General features: G+C 40.5%; 1 protein-coding gene across 19 annotated transcripts in view; it reads left to right on the forward strand.

The window, feature by feature from the left end:
• CADPS (calcium dependent secretion activator) overlaps nt 1-20,393 on the forward strand; it is a 478,648-nt gene that overhangs the window by 110,274 nt on the left and 347,981 nt on the right. For all 19 annotated transcript variants that reach the window (XM_030801932.1, XM_030801936.1, XM_030801937.1 and 16 more), the window contains exon 3: nt 7,735-8,067. In XM_030801932.1, coding sequence (XP_030657792.1) covers nt 7,735-8,067 — 333 coding nt within the window. The remainder of the gene's footprint in view (nt 1-7,734; nt 8,068-20,393) is intronic.

Here is a 20,393-nt window from a genome sequence, read left to right on the forward strand (position 1 = left end):
AGAAGACATAAAAATTCATTTCAGGACACTGCATCTGATGTCTGAACTTCAGCCAGTGAAGCTGCTAGAGCTTTGTTTGGGGTGTGTGAGTGTTGTTTTTGTTGTTGTTTTTTGTTTGTTTGTTTGTACTGTTTTGTTTTTGTTTTTTAATAAATGCCTAGTTTATTTTTGTCAAACTAGCTTTGAATGTTGCAACAGACAGAGTTCTTTAGTTGCTAGCAACAGAAACTGACTGTGGTTAAATTAAGCCCTAATCATCATCATCATCATAACAACAGCAGAAGCAACAACAACAACAATAGTTTGCTGTTGTTGCTGGTATTGTTGTTATCAGAAGAAACAGCTAAGCTTCAGAAAAGAAGGAAATCAGACCAGTTTAACTTCAGGAAGCCAGAGAGTAAGATATAACAGACACTTAATAATTGGGATAAACCTACTCTAGCCCAGTCCATTCTCATGCCAACCCACTCAGATTGTGAACTGAAGAAGTGGCAGTCCTACTGACCAAGCTCAGATCCCAACCCACCACTTGGCTAAAGAAGGACAAAGTCCTACAATTGACAATCCCACTGCAACTATGCAATGAGAAAGGGGTTCTTGGAAGAAAGACTGAGGTACTATTATCAGAAGAGGAAGAACAGTTGGCAGGCTAAAACTGCAGGTTTCATCTATGCAAGAAGACATTTTGTTTAGTTATTATGGTTGAACATTTTTTATTTAAGAGGAGTATAAGTCAGGTCACACTGGCTATTTTTCTAAAATGAAGCAATATATTTTCTAATAAGTAGAATGGCTACAACTACTCCATGGTACCTGAGATACCATGATAAACAGGTACATCCATAGGGGAAGAATAACTACCCACTCTAAAGCATTGATTCTTGCAGGGAAAGCCCAGCAAGGAGGAGGCAGGAGGCGGCAGGCAGAGTGATTAAGAGGATGAGTTTAGTGTCCAAGGCCAGGTGCAGTTCACATCTGTAATCCCAATACTTTGTGAGGCTGAGGTGGGGGGATCACTTGGGGCCGGAGATTCAAGGCTGCAGTGAGCTGTACCACTGCACTCCAGCCTGGGTGACAGAATGAGACGCTGTCTCTAAATAAATTAAAAATAAAAATTGTGTCCGACAGAGGTGGGTTGAGTTCTAGTTCTGTTACACACTGACTCTGCGACCTCAGCCAAGTCTGAGCCTTAGTTGCTTCATCTGTAATAGGACCTTCCTTGCCTAATTGCTCTCAAGACTAAATGAGAATATACATACCTGGACAGTTCCATTATTAATATATTAATGTTAGAATATATTAATATATTAAGGTTAGAAATGAGCATGGTGGTATGGTGTCCATATGCTGCATAGAGTTGAAAGTTGATAGACTCAATTCACTCCCTGGGCATGGAGGAAGGGAGGTGCAAGATGGAGCAGGGGAAAAGGATATAGAAAAGAGAAAGGAAAGTACTTTTGCTCCTAACCTAGCACCACCTACCATAAGGTCATGGCCCTAGATCTGCTTCTGAAACTTTGCCCAGAATCCTTTACTTTTTGGTGAAGAATATTTTCAAGATTTGAAAGCACATTTTATTTTAGAAATGAAAATGCACCTTGCTTCAAAGAAGGTAAAATTTGTATTTTTCCAGGTAGAAAAGATGTGTTTCAAATGACCGTGAAAGTAAAACATGCCCACTATAGAAATAAAATGGACAATGTAGAAAAATCTCTGCATTTACATGGTTAAAAAATACTTGCAATCCCATCATCCTAGATAACCACAATTAAACTTTGGTTTCTGTCTTTCCAGGTACTTTTAATGTATCTATGCATACCAAGATAACTATGTGGCTTGCATATTAAGGTGGGAAATTACCACAGACTATTAAGAACCTAGTTCTTTTATTTAATACAGTTGTTTTCAATCTCCTTCCTACCTTTCCAAAGGTCACACAAATGACATACTCTCAACAGTAAACTGTCTTATTTCCTGTGGTATTCTAAATCGAGAGCCACGCTCCTATCCTCCAATCCCACCTCACCCTTGCCATTGGAAGGCTCTGGTCCATTATAACCATGTATCATGGACATCTTTGGATGCTAATGAAAAAATATATATCTTTTTTCATGGCTGCATGATATTCTATTTAAAAATAACAGCTAACTTGTATTACATTCTTAGCCGATAGTAGGCAACAGGCTAACCAACTTGCAGGCATAATATCACTGAATCAGGATTCAGGGATCACCAAAATCCTACAAAGGAAGGTTGTTATAACCCCCATCTTAAAGGTGAGGAAATTAAAGCCCAGGAAGATTAAGTAACTTGCTCAGCTGACAAAGCTAGCAAGCAATAGAGCCAGGATTTGAACCCAGGCGTTCTAATACCAGGGCCCACCCTCCTAACCATGATGTCTACTCCTTTCATTATTTATGTGCCCCTTTATTAATAGCAACGAGGTTTGTGTTTCTTGCAAACCGTATTTACTCCAACATCTAGGTGTTTTTCTTATTTACATTGAAAGGATATGCTTTTTCAGAGCAGGAATGAGTCTGCCCTGGCTTCTCAGCTTATCAGCAAGCAAATGGGAGCTAGGCCAACCTCATCCGTAATGTGAACAGTCACTAAGTACTGACGTGTTTGTGTGTTTCTAAAATGACCTTGAGGCTGCTTGGCTCTGGTGATGGAGGGAAGGACTGATGGATGAGGTCGAGTTGCTGAATTGACTGTCCTTCACAATTCCATATTTATTTGTTTATCTTCCATCTCTCATTATGACCTGTCTGGAAGTTGGCAGAAAAGCAGGGAGGATTTATGGATGTGCCCAAATAGAACTGGGCTTGGGGTTAAAGTCTCTTGTGGCAGTCACTAAAAAGCAAAAACAGAAACAAACACAGATACAAAATACAGACAGAGCTCCCAGCACAATTGAGTTTGGATAGTTGTTTTAGAGACACACAGGCACATCAGTACTTAGTGTTTGTGTTCATTATAGGGTGAGGCTGGCCCAGGCCCCACTTCCTCTTTGACAGACTGAGAAGCCAAGACAGATGATGTGCCTGTAAAAATAGTTTCCTGCTGCCACCTTCTCTCCTCATGGCTGTCTTGTCTCCATTGGGCAATTCATCTTTACTGTCTCCCCAATCTTTGGCCTCCTTCCTCCATGTTCTTGTCATTCCACTCATCTCTCCTCTTTCTAGGATCTGGCAGTTGTATCTTAACACAGGACAGATAGATCCCTCCACTTTTCAAAGTCTTCTCAGTTTGATCCTCATCAAAGAAGAAAGGCTGTATTCCTTCATTGTTTACCATGAAGGAGAGTGAGATAGATGGAGGTTAGGTGACTTGTCTTCCACTGGTAATTCAGAAGTATTTATTGAGTAGCTACTATGTACAAAGGAAGGGGCTATGTGAAGCAGATGCCATGTCCAGGATTCAGGGTTCACCTGATATGGTTTGGCTTTGTCCCCACCCAAATCTCATCTTGAATTGTAGCTCCCATAATTCCCACATGTCATAGGGGTACCCAGTGAGAGGTAATTGAATCATGGGAGCAGGTCTTTCCCATGCTGTTCTCGTGATAGTGAATAAGTCTCAAGATATCTGATGGTTTTATAAAGGGGAGTTCCCATGCACATGCTCTCTTGCCTGCTGCCATGCCATGTAAGACGTGCCTTTGCTCCTCCCTTGACTTCCACCATGATTGTGAGGCCTGCCCAGCCATGTGGAACTGTGAATCCATTAAATCTCTTTCCTTAACAAATTACCCAGTCTTGGGTATGTCTTTATTAGCAGCATGAGAACAGACTAATACATCACTCAACCAGTTACAACAGCTGGGACCCAAGTGCCAACATCTTTATTTCTTACCCCTTGTTATCAGGTCCCATGGAAAATCTAGCCTAAGCCTCTTGTTTTAAGAGACCAATATATGGTGTGCTGGTTTCCCCTTGACCTTCTCGCCTCCATCCAGACATAGTCTCACTCCATATTTTTCCTGCTAGAGGAGTCTGCTTTGCTCTTATAGTTCATTCACTCATTCCACAAATACTGAGCACCAGCTACGTGCCAGGGACTGTCTCAGGCACTAAGAAGCAGTAATAGAAACAAACAACGACAACCCTGCCTCCCTGGAACTTATAGTCTAGATGGAGATCAGATATTTACCAAACAATCACAAAAACAGTGGCAGATGGCAGCTGTGGAAGGGCTTTAGGAAAAAAGAATCTGGGGCTGAGAGCTTATAACTGAGGCCCATTTCAGGTTTGTGGGATACTAATATGCATAGATGTAGAGGATAGTATAGCTTCATTGTTGATTGAATGTTTTCAAGTCATCCCGTATGTTTATTAGCACTGACAACAAAGGCTTAACCCCTTAGTGTCCCCACTGCCATCACACTCACCCGGTCTCGTACAAGCACCTCTCAACTGGCCTCCCTGTCTATTTTCTTGGCTCCCTTCATCAGTCTGTTTTCCACATTAAAGCCAAAGAATGTGAACTGGTTTGTGCCGTGTCCCAGCTTAAAACTTTCAATGGCTTTCCACTGCCCTTAAAATGAAGACCAACAACCCTAATCCCCTCGTCCTCCTGAATACCTCCTCCTTCTCAGTGCCTCCCTGGGCTCTCTGGCCCCTCCCTGCCCATCTCACATCTGTCACCCCCAGCCCTCATTGCCACAGCCACACTGACTCCTCCTTATTTCCTCGGGCACTTGGGGTCTTCACACGTATTGTTCCTTCTCTCCAAAATAACTTAAAGCTCTCCATTCACCTATCCATCTTTCATGCATCATCTCAAAGGTGTTTTCTTTCAGGAAGGCTTTCTTGACCACATATTAGAATAGTTTCCTAGCTATAGGTTCTTGTGGACCCTTGTCTTGATAGCACTTGTTCCAGATCGTAATCATATTTGCATGGCATTATTAGGATTACGTCAGTTGGACTCCATGAGATCTAAATCTGTGTCTTCCTCGACTATTGTATTCCTGACGCCTCGTACAGTGTCTTCCACCTAAGGAGTAACCAAAGAAAGGATGAATGGGTTCATGGAGAAGTTTATCATCATTACAGTTAAAAGGAGAGCCCCAAATCTTATTGTTCAACTCCTTTGGTGTATGGATAAGAAATTGGAGAATCAGACCAGGCATGGTGGCTCACGCCTGTAATCCCAACTCTTTGGGAAGCCGAGGCAAGTGTATCACTTGAGGTCAGGAGCTGGAGACCAGCCTGGCCTACATGGAGAAACCCGTCTCTACTACTAAAAAAATAATAATGATACAAAAATTAGCTGGGAATGGTGGCAGATGCCTGTAATCCCATCGACTTGGGAGGCTGAGGCAGGAGAATCACTTGAACCTAGGAGGCAGAGGTTGCAGTGAGCCAAGATCACACCACTGTACTTCAGCCTGGGCAACAAAGTAAGACTCTGTCTCAAAAAAAAAAAAAAAAAAAAAAAAAAAGAAAAAGGAAAAGAAAAAGAAATCAGAGAATCAGAGAGGGGAGATGATTTACTCAAGGTCACACAGCAAGTTAGAGGCAGAGCTGGCCTGAGATCATGATTTACAGCTCCTGCCACAATGCTCCATTGCCTTTCCAGAGACTTCCTCCACTAGCCTCAAAACACTGGTGTTTGAGATCTGTAATGTGTTGGTTAGGTGGAGAAACCATCCCCATTAAGTGTTACAGGTTTGCAGGTGAATTATTTAGCTCATTAAGGCTCATAAGGCCTGAGGATTCATTTGAAACTATTTTGTCTATAATTAATTTTCAAATTAACTCTAATGTCTCATCTGAGTACCAGTTCCCACTCATAGGGAAGCAGGCCATGGCCTCTACCCTGTGAGGCAAACCCTCAGCCCTCCTTTCTAAATTAGTTCATCAAAGTCAACAATAAACCGGAGCCTTTTTTAAAAAAACATTTCTCCACCCCAGAAACGCTTTGTGATGAAGCATGAGGCAATGAGATGCCCCAGGGAATGCTGTCTCATGGCCAACAAGTGCATTTCCTGAAATCTGACAGGGGAATGAACGTTTGCTCTGCCTCTTGAAGGGTATTTATGCACCTTCTGAAGTGTGACCAGGACACAGCTCAAACGTGTCAGATGCTTCCTCTCTGTGAATATGAAGCGGCGGCTTCACTGCCTTGTATTACACCCCAGAACCATGTAGCTCGTGTAAGCTTCCGAATGGTGGGCAGTGGAGCGAAAATAAGAGTTTCTTAATAGAAGAAAGCTTGGTCCCAGGACTCAACCAGGCAGCACCAGCAGACCAACCAGGGATTTTCCACCAGGCGGGAGAGGTTTTCATCAAGCAGGAGAACCTGCAGGGAAGGAAGGAACCAGGGTGAAGTAAAAAGACTACCCATTGGTAGTTAGACAATTTGAGTTACCTAAAGAAAGTCCCTTCCCCTCTCTGAAGTCTCAGTTTTTCATCTACAAAATAAACTTAATCTAACTTCTATGTTCATTGTTAATTCACTTTTAAAGTGTCAGGTGCTGAACACATTCTAGGACCTGAAGACATTGTGAGGAATAAGAAGGACACGTTCCTTGCCCAAGTAGAGTTTACATTTCAGGAAGGAAGAGAGATAATTAAATATATGTTTACCTGATACTTGCATACTTTCAATTAAAAGTATCATTGAAGGGATAAAAGGAGATACAAATAGTGGTTAATGTTTAATGCTATGTGCCTGATATCATGCCAGGCACTTTTCGTATAATAATAATAACAGCAGCAAGTGTAACATGGGCCAGGCACTATTTTATGTGTGTTTTACACATTAACACATTTAATCCTCATTTTAAAATACATACTGGCCTGGGCAACACAGCAAGACCCTGTCTCTATAAAAAGTTTAAAAAATTATCGAGGCATATTGGCATATACCTATAGTCCCAGTTACTTGAGGGGCTGAGGCAAGAGGATGGCTTGAGCCCAGGAGTTTGAGGCTGCAGTGCGTCGTGATCACCACTGAAGTCTGGCTTACATAACAGAGCAAAGCCCTGCCTCTGTTTAAAATAAAAAATTAAATTCTGGGTGCATTGACTCATGCCTGTAATCCCAGCACTTTTGGAGGCCGAGGTGGATGGGTTGCTTGAGCCCAGGAGTTTGAGACCAGCCTGGGCAACATGGTGAAACCCTGTCTCTACCAAAAATAAATAAATAAATAAATAAATAAATAGCCAGGTGTGGTGGCATGCACTTAGTCCCAGCTACTCAGGAGGCTGAAGCTGGAGGTCACTTGAGCCTGGGAGGCGGAGGTTGCAGTGAGCTGTGATTGTCACTATATTCCAGCCTAGGTGACAGAGCAAGACTCTCTCAAAAAGAAATTAAACATTAAATAAATACTATTATCCCCATTTTATAAATGGGAACACTGAGGTACAAAGAGGTTAACTTGCCCAAAGTCCCACAGCCACTAAGGGGCAGAGAACCTATGCAGCCTGGGCACAGGTCTGTATACTACGTGCTGCCTCTTGTGATAGTATCATCTCATTTAATCCTTGCACCAACCTGGTAAGTACAATTGTTATTCTCATCTTACAGATGTGGACACAGAAGCAGAATGTGTAAGTGACTACTCTGAGTTTGCACAGCCAGGAGGTGGTGGGGCAGGACAAGACCCACAGTGATTCCTCCTGCGATGCACATAAGGTGGGCTGGCCCAGTGTCCAGCCCCAGGGAACTGGTACCTCTGTGGTCAACTCTCTTACTGCCTTTCCTGGCCCGCCTTGCTCTTGCTCAGGTGTTCCTGAAGAGCGACCGTGTGGCCCGCATGGTTCAGAGTGGAGGCTGTTCCGCCAACGACTCCCGGGAGGTCTTCAAGAAGCACATTGAGAAGAGAGTGCGCAGCCTGCCTGAGATTGACGGCCTCAGCAAGGAGACTGTGCTGAGCTCCTGGATGGCCAAATTTGATGCCATCTACCGTGGAGAAGAGGACCCCCGGAAGCAGCAGGCCCGGATGACAGCCAGCGCAGCCTCCGAGCTGATTCTGAGCAAGGAGCAACTCTACGAGATGTTCCAGAACATTCTTGGGATCAAGAAGTTCGAACATCAGCTCCTGTACAATGCCTGCCAGGTAAGGTGTTTCTCACCTGGGCCCAGAGCTGTGCGTAAGCAGAGCTGCATTCCAACTTCTATGAGATGCTTCTTGATTTTTTTTTAAAAAAGGATTAAAACTTATATTTTATTACTCTACTGGCAAAAAAGCTGAATATAATTTAGGCTAGATTATATTTATGCTTTTCTTCTGATTTAAAAAATAAATAAATAAAACATTTTTGTGAGCCCCTAAAAGTCTCAGGGGCCCTAGGCACTGAGCTCATTGTGTCTAATGGGTAAGTTGGCCCTATGAGTAAGGCCTGTTTTCCATGTGTCAAAAGTGCTAAAAATCAATTTTTAAAAAAATATGGTTCTGCCTTTGGTGTTTGCCAGTTGAAGGGCTTGTGCTTCCTCTGCTGGGAAGACAACTGAACTTAGCACCTGCCTGTCAAGAATAATGTTTTAAAATGGAAAGCTTGCAAAATGCCCAATACCTGTATATTAGTCACATCATGAATTTCTGAGTGGTTCTGATGGCGAGAGCTGAGGCTCTGCTTGAGTCCACCCCAGAATGGGCCTGTATTTCCTCTAGATGGAGGATTGGGGAAGCGAGGTATCTCATATCTTGATATCCTGCCTAACCTTAGCATTATATTCATTTATTCAACAAATATTTATTATGTGCCTATTTTGCAGTCTGAAATTCTTACTGGGTGTCTCTTAGGAGCAGTTTAAAAATGCACATTCCCAGCCCCTAGCCCTAGAGTTTCTCATTCTGCAGCCTCAGAGCATGGCCCAGGAATCTGCATTTTAAACAAGGACCTTCCTTCCCGGTAATTATGTTGCCCTTCACCTTCAAAGAGCTATCAGAGAGATTCATCTTTGCCTTGTTTGCTAATATTCCCAGTGTATAAAATCTTGGCACAGAGTGAATGCTCAGTAAATGTTTATCGAATTAATAAATGGAAAATGGAAAATTATTTTCACTAGTAGGTAGGGTCTTATCAACTATGATATATCACCTAGAATTTTCTGGATGTTTTAGTAAGAGTCTGTTTAGCATTTCGTAATACAACACACGCATCACATTCAAACATATTGCTGGTATCTACTTTCATTTCATCCAACTTTAATTGAAAACATTGATTACAAATCTGGAGATGAAAGGTTTTTCGTGATGGGTCAAAAAGTATTTTGAAATTTCAAATATCAATATAAAATTAAATTTAATCATTATTTTATTTAAAATATTACTACGTCCCACCATGTAACAGTTTTAGAATGGGAGAAGCAGGTGGTGTTAGCCTCCACCACCACTATCCCCTCCACCAGCATGTCCACCACAAGAAGGTGCCATAGCTTCAATATTGAAAAATCATCCACCTGAGTTATAAGCAAGATTCAGAATTACAGAGACAGTCAAGTGTTCCTAAACCTTCTAGGTACAAAATTATTCTAGGGATTAATTTTTCTTCTTATTGCAACAGCTTATGCATATTTTCTGTGCTTGCTCAAACTCAGCTTCATTGGAGTGAATCCATTGCTATGCCATTTCTTGTCATATCTCAGTGTTTTTGCACTTGTCGAATTGAGCGGCAGGATCATATTTTACTGTTTTCTCCTAAAAAATGAATTAATCCAACTCATTTTACCCTCAACATCTTTTTTGTGAAATAGAAAAAAGTACAATAATATTAAAGAATAATATCTTCTCTCTCCAGAATAAAGATTGTACTCTTAGCCAAAAAAGAATTACAAGATAGGCCAGGCACGGTGGCTCATGCCTATAATCTCAGCACTTTGGGAGGCTAAGGCGGCTGGATTACCTGAGGTCAGGAGTTCAAGACCAGCCTGGCCAACATGGTGAAACTCTGTCTCTACTAAAAATACAAAAATTAGCCGGGCATGATGGCGGATGCCTGTAATCCCAGCTACTAGGGAGGCTGAGGCAGGAGAATTGCTTGAACCTGAGATCACACCACTGCATTCCACCCTGGGCAACAGAGTGAGACTCTGTCTCCAACAAAATAAAATTACAAGATAAAGGGGAAAGTACTTCTTCTTGGGACAGGGATACTTAAGACATTTAGTATTTTACTCTTTATTCATATCTAAATCTGGTTATGGTTTCAGGGTTTCATATCAATAGAAATTAGGGCAAAAGAATATATGAAAGTAATTTATACATACAAAAATACACATGAATTCTAAATATATGGTTTTTTGATTTCTATGTCTTTAGTAATCTAAGTTTCAGGAGTGTATTGGCAAACAAAAGTGTTTTAAAAGAAAGAAAACATTGGTCATGATAATATTTCACAACATGTAATACCCATTTCTACGACAATATAGAAATGGCTATTCTCAAAAGTTACTGTGGCAATAAATTCTTAATGTAGCCTTTCTGTAATCTGTTAGTTTGCAGCAGAACACCTTCATAATGGGAAAACCTTTTGACCTAGGAGCTCTACCTTTAGGAATTCATTACAAGTAGGTACACAGAAGTGTGTGCAAGAGTGTTAAGTCCAAAGATGTTCACTGCAGCCTTCTATATGACAGTGAAAAGATGGAAGCATGCTTAATTCCCAACAGCATAGGATTAATTAATTAGATTTTGATTTAACCATACAAGGGAATATTCTTTTTCCAATAGAACAGCAATAAAAGAGTTGTTAAGGAAGAAAGCTTGCCATGTGGGAAAATGTTCCTTAGATATTGCTAAGTGGGGAATCTGGCTATGAAGCACAATATGCAGGCACAGTCCCATTTCTATGGGAAAAAAGGATGGAAAAAGGTACTGGACAGGCAAAGAACAAAATGTTAACTGTGCTTATCTCTAAAGGATAGCATTATGGTTGATTTTTATGATTTTCATTTGTGCTTTTTTATGTCTCTCCAAATTTCTACCTTAAACACAGTTATTCCGTAAATGAAAACAAATACCAAAAGTCTCAACAAAGGAACCATCAAAACAATGGGATATGAAGAAAGTTATCTTCTGAATTGTTTTCTAGACTTCAGGCGTTAACATACCACCTTCATGATCTTTGCCATTTCCGAGTACTACCTGGGTGATTATTTAATGTTTCTTATTAAACCAACTCCCAAATTCACCTTTTTTTTTTTTTTTTTGAGCTTAAGAGTCTCACTGTCACTCAGGGTGGAGTGCAGTGACACAAGCTCGGCTCACTGCAACCTCCACCTCCCAGGTTCAAGCGATTCTCATGCCTCAGCCTCCTGAGTAGCTGGGATTACAGGCACATGCCAACATGCCTGGCTAATTTTTGTATTTTTAGTAGAGATGGGTTTTTCCATGTTGGCCAGGCTGACGTCTCGAACTTCTGACCTCAGGTGATCCACCCACCTTGGCCTCCCAAGAGTTCTGGGATTACAGGCGTGAGCCACTGTGCCTGGCTCCAAGTTCACTTTTTAAACCTGTCTTTATCTTAGGTAATGTACATAAAATCACAGCTTCGATATATTCTTTTTACAAAAAAAAATGCATTAAAGTGAAACCTAACTATTAAAACAGAAACTCTTCATTGGCTGGCCCTCTTAGATCATCTCACACCACAGTGATGCAGAAGGCACGGTGGCAGTAGCCACTGCCCTGATGCACTGAGGCTGGTGGGACAGAGCTCTCTGACTCCATCCCTGAAAATAGCCTCAGACTGACCAGAGCAGCTTTCATATGAAGTCTGCATAGGCGGGCAGCAAAGCAGAGATTTAATTTACCTCCCTCCTCTTTCCTTGCTGGCAGACTGTATGTAGACAGGCAGCAAAGATAGTGTACCTGTCATGCCTTACCATCAGTGTCTGAAATTATAGATTTACTCACGTTCTCGCAGACTACACTCTCAGCTCTGCACAACTCTTATCAACTCGTGGGAGCAAGAATACAGAAACGATATTGTATCACTTTCGTCCTCACTCTGCTGGAATTGTTTCTTGTTTAATTTCGTATTTTCTGGACCTTCTTCTCCTTACCAAACAAAGCAATTTCTAGGTGCTTCCCAAACCCAAAATGTGCTTAATGTTTTCCTCTTATGCATATCGTATCCTAGGGGAAGCTGTAATCTGATTTCTGCTGCTGCTTTGTGAAAGTTCCCATGCTCTCTCTTTATGAGGTTCTGCCAGTAACTGCCATTTTTATCTCAAATGAGAAATGACATGTATCAAAGAGCGATTATATCAGTTACATATCAGTTGTCTGTTGTAACATGAACCATGTCTATCAAAACATAAGAGAAAAGCAAGAGAGTTTAACAAATGTCTCTGAATTTGCCCACAGAGTTTCTTAATGTCTATTCTGTTTATTTGAGAATTAGTGGATAAATCTCATAGAAGAAATTCATACTCAACATAATATTCAAAGTAAAATGGCAAAGTTTATTATGAATCAGTGTTGTTTTTATTTTTCATAGACCCTTGGGAAGATGCAGTCAATTATGTCGCTATCTGAGTTGAATTCTAAAGGTAACTCAAAAAAAGTAAGGTAGGCTGAGCACACAGCTCCATTCCAGCACTTTGGGACACCAAGGTGGGAGGGTCATGTGAGTCCAAGAGTTTCAGACCAGCCTAGGCCCCATCTCTACAAAAAATTTAAAAACTAGCTGGGTGTGGTGGCATGTACCCACAGTCCCAGCCACTCAGGAGGCTGAGGCGGGAGGATCACTTGAGCCTGGGAGGTCAGGGCTACAGTGAGCCATGATCTCACCACTGCACCCTAGCCTGAGTGACAGAGTGGGACCCTGTATCAAAAAAAATTTTTAAGTGAGATAATTTGAGAATAGGTTGTATTATCTGAGAAATGAGGCTAAGACAGACCTGCTTTCCATCTTCATGAAATGCAAAGCTGACAGCGATGATGATGATGATAATATGGTATTTAAAACCATTTTCAAGATGCACCATCTCTCCCCTTTCCCTTTAGTGACCTTCAAATTTGGTGTAAATTTGATTCTCAGTTGTACCAGCTGTCTGCTACTTTCTGCTCCTCTACTTAACTTTATAAGTTATCCTTAACTATCTCATTCAAAACTGTGTGGATATTTTCACTTGAAAAATACCTCAGATGTGCATTTTAGAAGGAGTAGGATCTACATCTTCATGTATTTTTTTTTTTTTTTTTTTTGAGACGGAGTCTCGCTTGTCGCCCAGGCTGGAGTGCAGTGGCGCGATCTCGGCTCACTGCAAGCTGCGCCTCCCGGGTTCACGCCATTCTCCTGCCTCAGCCTCCTGAGTGGCTGGGACTACAGGCACCTACCACCATGCCCGGCTAATTTTTTTTTTTTTTTTTTTTTTTGTATTTTTAGTAGAGACGGGGTTTCACCGAGTTAGCCAGGATGGATGGTCTCGATCTCCTGACCTCGTGATCCACCCACCTCGGCCTCCCAAAGTGCTGGGATTACAGGCGTAAGCCACCTCGCCCAGCCATCTTCATGTATTTTTAAAGGCAAATAGACTCTTCTTAGTGAAGCAATCCAGCTAATTTTGAAGATGTGGTGAATATGAGCTAAGGATGTCAGTTGTATTTCGATGTTTCCATTCTGCTCTTTGAAAATGCCATTTCTGGTTTTTCTGTTACTGAGCACACCCTTCCCTTCTAAACTAAGCACAGCATGACTCCAACCTTCTCCTTGGCCATTACATGTGCCCAAATGGCAGCAGGGATAACAGCCACAGTCCAACTAATAGGATAAGACAATAATCTCTTCATTTATTCTCTCTGAATTTCTAGAGGTTTTCAGATAAGTCTGGAAGGAAGAAGAAAGAAATCAAGCAACTTGATTTCTCAATTTATAAACACCTTTGTATTTTTAATATTGGATTCTCTATCATTACTGAACTGCTAATTTTCTTAACATTTAATTTCCTTTCCTCCAAACCAACATCAGCATGGCCTTTGATGATGTGGTTATCTTATTCCAGCACTATGTTCCTTGAACTTGATGAGCACTTGGCAGCTTTTCAGATAGTTTATTAGACTCTGAAGAGAAACCTCAAATTATCAGGCTTTCAGCTGTGACCCAGATTGCTGGGTTGTATCCATACCTCATTACAGAGCCCTTAATCTCCATATCACTACATAGCTTTTTCCTTGTCCAGAAGTTTCCAGTAGGTCTGTTGACTGAACATTTGCTTTGGCGGCCAGACTCTATTTCTTCATCTCTTTTCTTGATCCTGTAACAACAATATAGTCCTTTGCATGAATGGTCTTTCACTGAACACCTACAGAAGAAATGTTTTAAAATCTGGAGATGGGAAGTAGTGATGGAAGGCTAATATTAAACCCTTTTATTTAGAAACATACTTTCATCATTCATTCAGCAGATTTTAGCATCTACTGTGCACTAGGCGTCATGTGTTGTATGCTGAGGGTAGAGCCTAAACTTTCTTCCTTTGTCATACAGTGGCCCATGAAGTGGCTCCTGACTAATTGTCCTCCTTGTTCACTACGCACCTCTCAATGACTTTGTAGTTGTCCTGCTTAGATTATTGTTTTTGTTGTCTTGGCCGTGTAATAAATTGCCACAAATTTAGCAGCTTAAAAGAATGCCCATTTATTATCTCACATTTTTTTAGGTCAGAAGTCCAGGCATGACTTAGCCAGGTCCTTCTTAAGGGTCCCACAAAGCTGGAATTAAGGTGCTGGCCAGGCTGTGTTCACATCTGGAGGCTCAACAGGGAAGGATCCACTTCTCAGCACCTTCATGTTGTTGGCAAAACTCCTTTCCTTGCAGCTGTAGAATCTCCAGATCCAGCAACATGGAGAGAGAGAGTCTCTGATGCATCAGATTTTTTATTTCTAGATGCACTATTAAAAGGATCACCTGGCTGGGTGCAGTGGCTCCCTTCTGAAATCCCCACACTTTGGGAAACTGTGGAGGGAGGATTGCTTGAGGCCAGAAGTTCGAGAACAGCCTGAGAAACATAGGGAGACTCTGTCTTTACAAAAAATTTAAAAAATTAGCCAGGCATGGTGTCATGTACCTGTGGTCCCAGCTACTTGAGGGGCCAAGGTGGGAGAATCACTTGAGACCAGGAGGTGAAGGCTGAAGTGAGCCGTGATAACACCTACCACCATACTCCAGCATGGCTGACAGAGCGAGACTCTGTCTCAATCAATCAATGGATTGCTTGATTAAGTCTGGCCCATGAAGTTAGTCTCCCTTTAGATTAATTTAGAGTCAACTGATTAAGAATTTTACATCTGTAAAATCTATTCATTCTTGTCATATACTATTGATTAGAAGCATATACTCTTGAAAGAAGTTATATACTATTGATTCCGTTCCTCCCACACTCAAGGGTGGGACCGAAGTAGGGCATAACTCACTGTGGGAGGCATCCAAACACTGTTTGCTACATTGTCCTTCCCCCATCCCACAGGCTTTCATAAGGCTGGTTCCTTCAGGTATCATTTTAAGTGTAACCTTTGTAGAGAAATTCTCCATTACCATTCTGCCTAAAATGGGCTCCTCCGTGTTTGCTGTTTTCCTTCCTGAAACAATACTTAATGCAGTCTGAAGTTGCTTTGCACACTTATTTTCTTTGTTATTGTCTATCTCTTCTTCTAGATTTCGTTAAGAGGAAGAGTGATGCCTATTTTGTTCACCAGTATACATCCAACACTTAGCACAATGCCCAGCACAAAATAGATGCACAATTAAATATTGACTAAATCAGTAAATGCAGAGTCCAAGGTAGTTATGGCCTCAAGGAGCTTAAATGCCCACATCACACTAGGTGCATGTTTGGTCATTTTTTTCTGGTTCAGCAAAGTGCAGCAGTGTCACAGGTCTTCAGTATTCAGCCTGAATTCACCTGCTGGTACTCCTGTTTTATAACATGGATATTACCTGAGGGTCACAGTAATCTTGCAGGCATAAACTTTCCTTCTGACCACACTCAATCTGTCTCTTCCAAGACATGGTTGATCAAAGAGGGACAGAAATTAACCATGTCTTTTCAAAGTCATACACTGCCCCTAAAAGTCATTAGATATTCAAGGGACTGCCAGTTTTAAGTGACTGCTTGCCAGATGTACCTTAATTTCAGCAATCTTCCAAAGCAAAAATACATCAATACGTATATACTGGCCAGGTGTAGTGGCTCACATCTGTAATGCCAGCACTTCGGGAGCCTGAGGAGTGTGGATCACTTGAGACTAGGAGTTCAAGACCAGGCTGGGCAACATGGTGAAATGCCATCTCTACAAAAAATAATACAAAATAATTTAGCTGGGCGTGGTAGCTCACACTTGGGAGGCTGGGATGGGAGGATTACTTGAGCCTGGGAAGCCAAGGCTGCAGTGAGCTGTAATTGTGCCACTGCACTCCAGCCTGGGTGACAGAGCATGACCCTGTCTCAAAAAAAAAGAAAGCAAAAAGATGCATATACTCAGTTACTAGGGACACATTTAGAGGCATTAAAGATGTGGTTGGTACAGGGCCAGAGGGCAATATTTAATTTCCCAGAGCCACAACTTTCTGAAGACCCCATCATGGTTTTTCTTACTTCTCTATCACTTGTTTCTAGAACACATGGCCAGATATTTCTATCTGATTGCACCTGCTGTTACCAAGATGCTAACAGCAATGGAAAGTAGAAATTGAGAGACAGTGGGTATCCTGCATGTAAGGAGCAGGGAATTGGGCATTTTCTATGCAGCCTTCAAAACTGCTATAGACATTTCAGCAATCTCTTTCCTTTGTTGCCAAAATGGATTCATGAGTATGCTCGTTTATTCAGTCTTTTCATATGCATTGAGCCACAAAATTGTAATCAGAGATGTTAAAGAGGCATGCTTTCAGAAAAATACATACAAAACTAATATTTTCTGCTTTTTTCTACCTTTTGCCAAACGACAAAATCTATGACAAGCCATCTAGCACAGCCTGGCAAATAGAGATATTTTACTAGCCTTCGAACACGTTTCACCAGTCCAGATTCCCCATGCTAGTAATTTGAATTTTTCTTCTTCCAACATGCAGCCTTTTAGTTTCCTCAGTGATTCAGACCTAAAATTAGCAGAAGCTTGGGTAATGGAGTATAGTGTATTGATTAAATTTTGTTGTTAACCTTTTGTGTTTCAATCCTTTTTTTTTGAAAATATGAATAAAATACATTAATTCCCTTGATGGCTAGTGAATGATTCTACATCATTCTTTTAGAGTGAACTGTTAGTGGAGGCTTCATAATCTATGTTCTGACCTCCAGTTTGGACATCAGTTATACCTACCAAGTATTAAATACTTACTATGTGCCAGACAGTAAGCCTAATACTTTATATGCATCATCAAATTTAATCCTCATAACAAGCCTTTAAAGCAGACATTTGTACCTACATTTTAATAAAGAAGCTGAAAGGGGGGTTGGACAATTTTTTTCCAAGGTCAAACAGCCAGTCAGCAACAAAGCTTGGATTTGAACTCAACATTTCAAGACTTCAAAGCAAGCTCCTAAGTAGTCATCTTTTCCATAGAGAAGATTTTGGAGATTAAGTGGAAAGTTTATTGATCCTGTCTAGACTCTAGGAAGGTGGTAGATATGTGTGTATTTTGCTAAGTCTTTTATGAATCTCTTTTATTTGGTCTGCTCTTTTTTCCCCTAAAATTTGTTGCAGGAAAAGAAAGCTTAGTTGAAGGCTCGATTCTGTATATTGCCTAAGAATTATTTTAATGGACGCATCTATTCAATGGAGACTGCTTAGGTTTGTTTGCTTCGTTCATTTACGTTCTATTGTAGCAATCCAAGTGTTTTCTGATTTAATTTTTAAAAACATAGTTAACAAAGCCCTGCAGTCTTCAGAGGATGGCTGAAGGATAGGGAATGCTTGTTTTGCTTATCTTCTCATGCTTATGTGTGATCTGGCCAATTGGATGACCTGAAAAGTGTAGCTATTTCATGTTGTTTCCTGGCTGGGCCAAATTTTTAAAAAGTTGTTCTTTGGAGGAAGAACATACAACATCACACATAAAATTCCAAATTGCAAAGCTTTTCAGTTAATAAATAAACTAGGAGTTGGTAAATATTTTAGGCTTTGTGAACTCCATGGTCTTTGTAACAACTACTTAATTCTGTCATTGTAGTGAAAGCAGCCACATATAATACGTAAGGTATATGGGCGTGGCTGTGTTCTAGTTAAACTTTATTTACAAAAACAGACAGCTGGCATATTTGACTCAAGGGCTGCAGTTTGTTAACCCCTAAATTAAATAATTACCACATCATAACAGCAATAATTATTTACTTTCAAAAAATTATTCCATGGATGTAAGATCTTACTTTTTCCACCCAAAAGCATTCGTTTTTCTCCACAACCTTTCCAACATCTGTTATTTTTTGACTTTTTAATAATAGCCGTTATGACTCATGTGAGATGGTATCTCATTGGGGTTTTGATTTGCATTTCTATAATGATCAGTGATGTTGAGCTTTTCTTCATATGATTGTTGGCTTCATGTATGTCTTCTTTTGAGAAGTGTTCATGTCCTTTGCCTACTTTTTAATTGGGTTGTTTGTTTCTTATAAATTTGTTTAAGTTCCTTATAGATGCATGATATTAGACCTTGTCAGATGCGTAGTTTGCAGAAATTCTCCCCATTCTGTCGGTTTTCTGTTTTCTCTGTTGATAGTTTATTTTGCTATGCAGAAGCTTTTTAGTTTAATTAGATCCCATTTGTCAATTTTTGCTTTTGTTGCAATTGCTTTTGATGTCTTCATCATGAAATCTTTGCTGTGCTTATGTCCTGAATGGTATTGCCTAGGTTGTCTTCCAGGGTTTTTATAGTTTTGAGTTTTATATTTAAGTCTTTCATCTATCTTGAGTTAATTTTTGTGTATGGTATAAGGAAGGTGTCCAGTTCCAATCTTCTGCATATGGCTAGCCGGTTATCCCAGCACCATTTGTTGAATAGGGAATCCTTTCTCATTGTTTCTTTTTGTCAGGTTTGCGGAATATCAGATATTTGTAGGTGTAAAGTCTTATTTTTGGGTTCTCTATTCTGTTCCATTCATCTTTGTGTCTGTTTTTCTACAAGTACCATGCTGTTTTGGTTACTGTAGCCCTGTAGTATAGTTTGAAGTCAGGTAGAATGATGCCTCCAGCTTTGTTCTTTTTTTGGTAGGATTTCCTTGGCTATCTAGGCTCTTTTTTGATTCCATATGAATTTTTAAATATTTTTTCTAGTTCTGTGAAAAATCTCAATGATAGTTTAATAGGAATAGCATTGAATCTATAAATTGTTTTGGGTGGTATGACCATTTTAACAATATTGATTCTTTCTATCCATGAGCATTGGATGTTTTTCCATTTGTTTGTGTCATCTCTGATTTCTTTGAGCAGTGATTTGTGGTTCTTCTTGTAGAGATCTTTCACCCCCTATTTATCTGTATTCCTGGGTATTTTATTCTTTTTGTGGCAATTGTGAATGGGAGTTCTTTCCTGATTTGGCTGTTACCTTCACTGTTGTACTAAGAAATGCTAGTGATTTTTGCACATTGATTTTTGTATCCTGAGACTTTGCTGAAGTTGTTTATCAGCTTAAGAAATTTCTGGACTGAGACTATGGGGGATTTATAGACATAGGATCATGTCATCTGCAAACAGGGATAGTTTGACTTCCTCTCTTCCTATTTGGATGCTCTTTTTTTCTTTCTCTTGCTTCATTGCCCTGGCCAAGACTTCCAATACAGTGTTGAATAGAAGTGGTGAGAGAGGGCATCCTTGTCTTGTACCGGTTTTCAAGGGGAATGCTTCCAGCTTTTGCCTATTCAATATGATGTTGGCTGTGGGTTTGTCATAGATGGCTCTTATTATTTGGAGGTATGTTCCTTCAATACCTAGTTTATTGAGAGTTTTTAACATGAATGGATGTTGGGTTTTATTAAAAGCCTTTTCTGCATCTATTGAGATAATCATGTGGTTTTTGCCTTCAATTCTGCTTATGTGATGAATCACGTTTATTGATTTGTATATGTTGAACCAAACTTGCATCCCAGGTAGAAGTCCTACCTGATCATGATGGATTAGCTTTTCGATGTGCTGCTGGACTCAGTTTGCCGGTATTTTGCTGAGGATTTTGCATCAGTGTTCATCAAGAAAATTGGCCTGAAGTTTTCTTTTTTTGCTACGTCTCTGCTAGGTTTTGGTGTCAAGATGATGCTGGCCTTACAAAATCAGTTAGGCAGGAGTCCCTCCTCCTCAATTTTTTGGAATAGTTTCAGTAGGAATGGTACCAGCTCTTCCTTGTACAGCTGGGATTGTACCCACTTAATAAGGTGGTTGGTGCTAGTTATTATTAGCTACCATTAATTAATCAAATTCTCACATCTTAAGAAAGTTCCTTTCTAATGAAT

This window comes from Nomascus leucogenys, chromosome 21 (assembly GCF_006542625.1).
Source record: "Nomascus leucogenys isolate Asia chromosome 21, Asia_NLE_v1, whole genome shotgun sequence".
Taxonomy (NCBI): Eukaryota; Metazoa; Chordata; class Mammalia; order Primates; family Hylobatidae; genus Nomascus; species Nomascus leucogenys.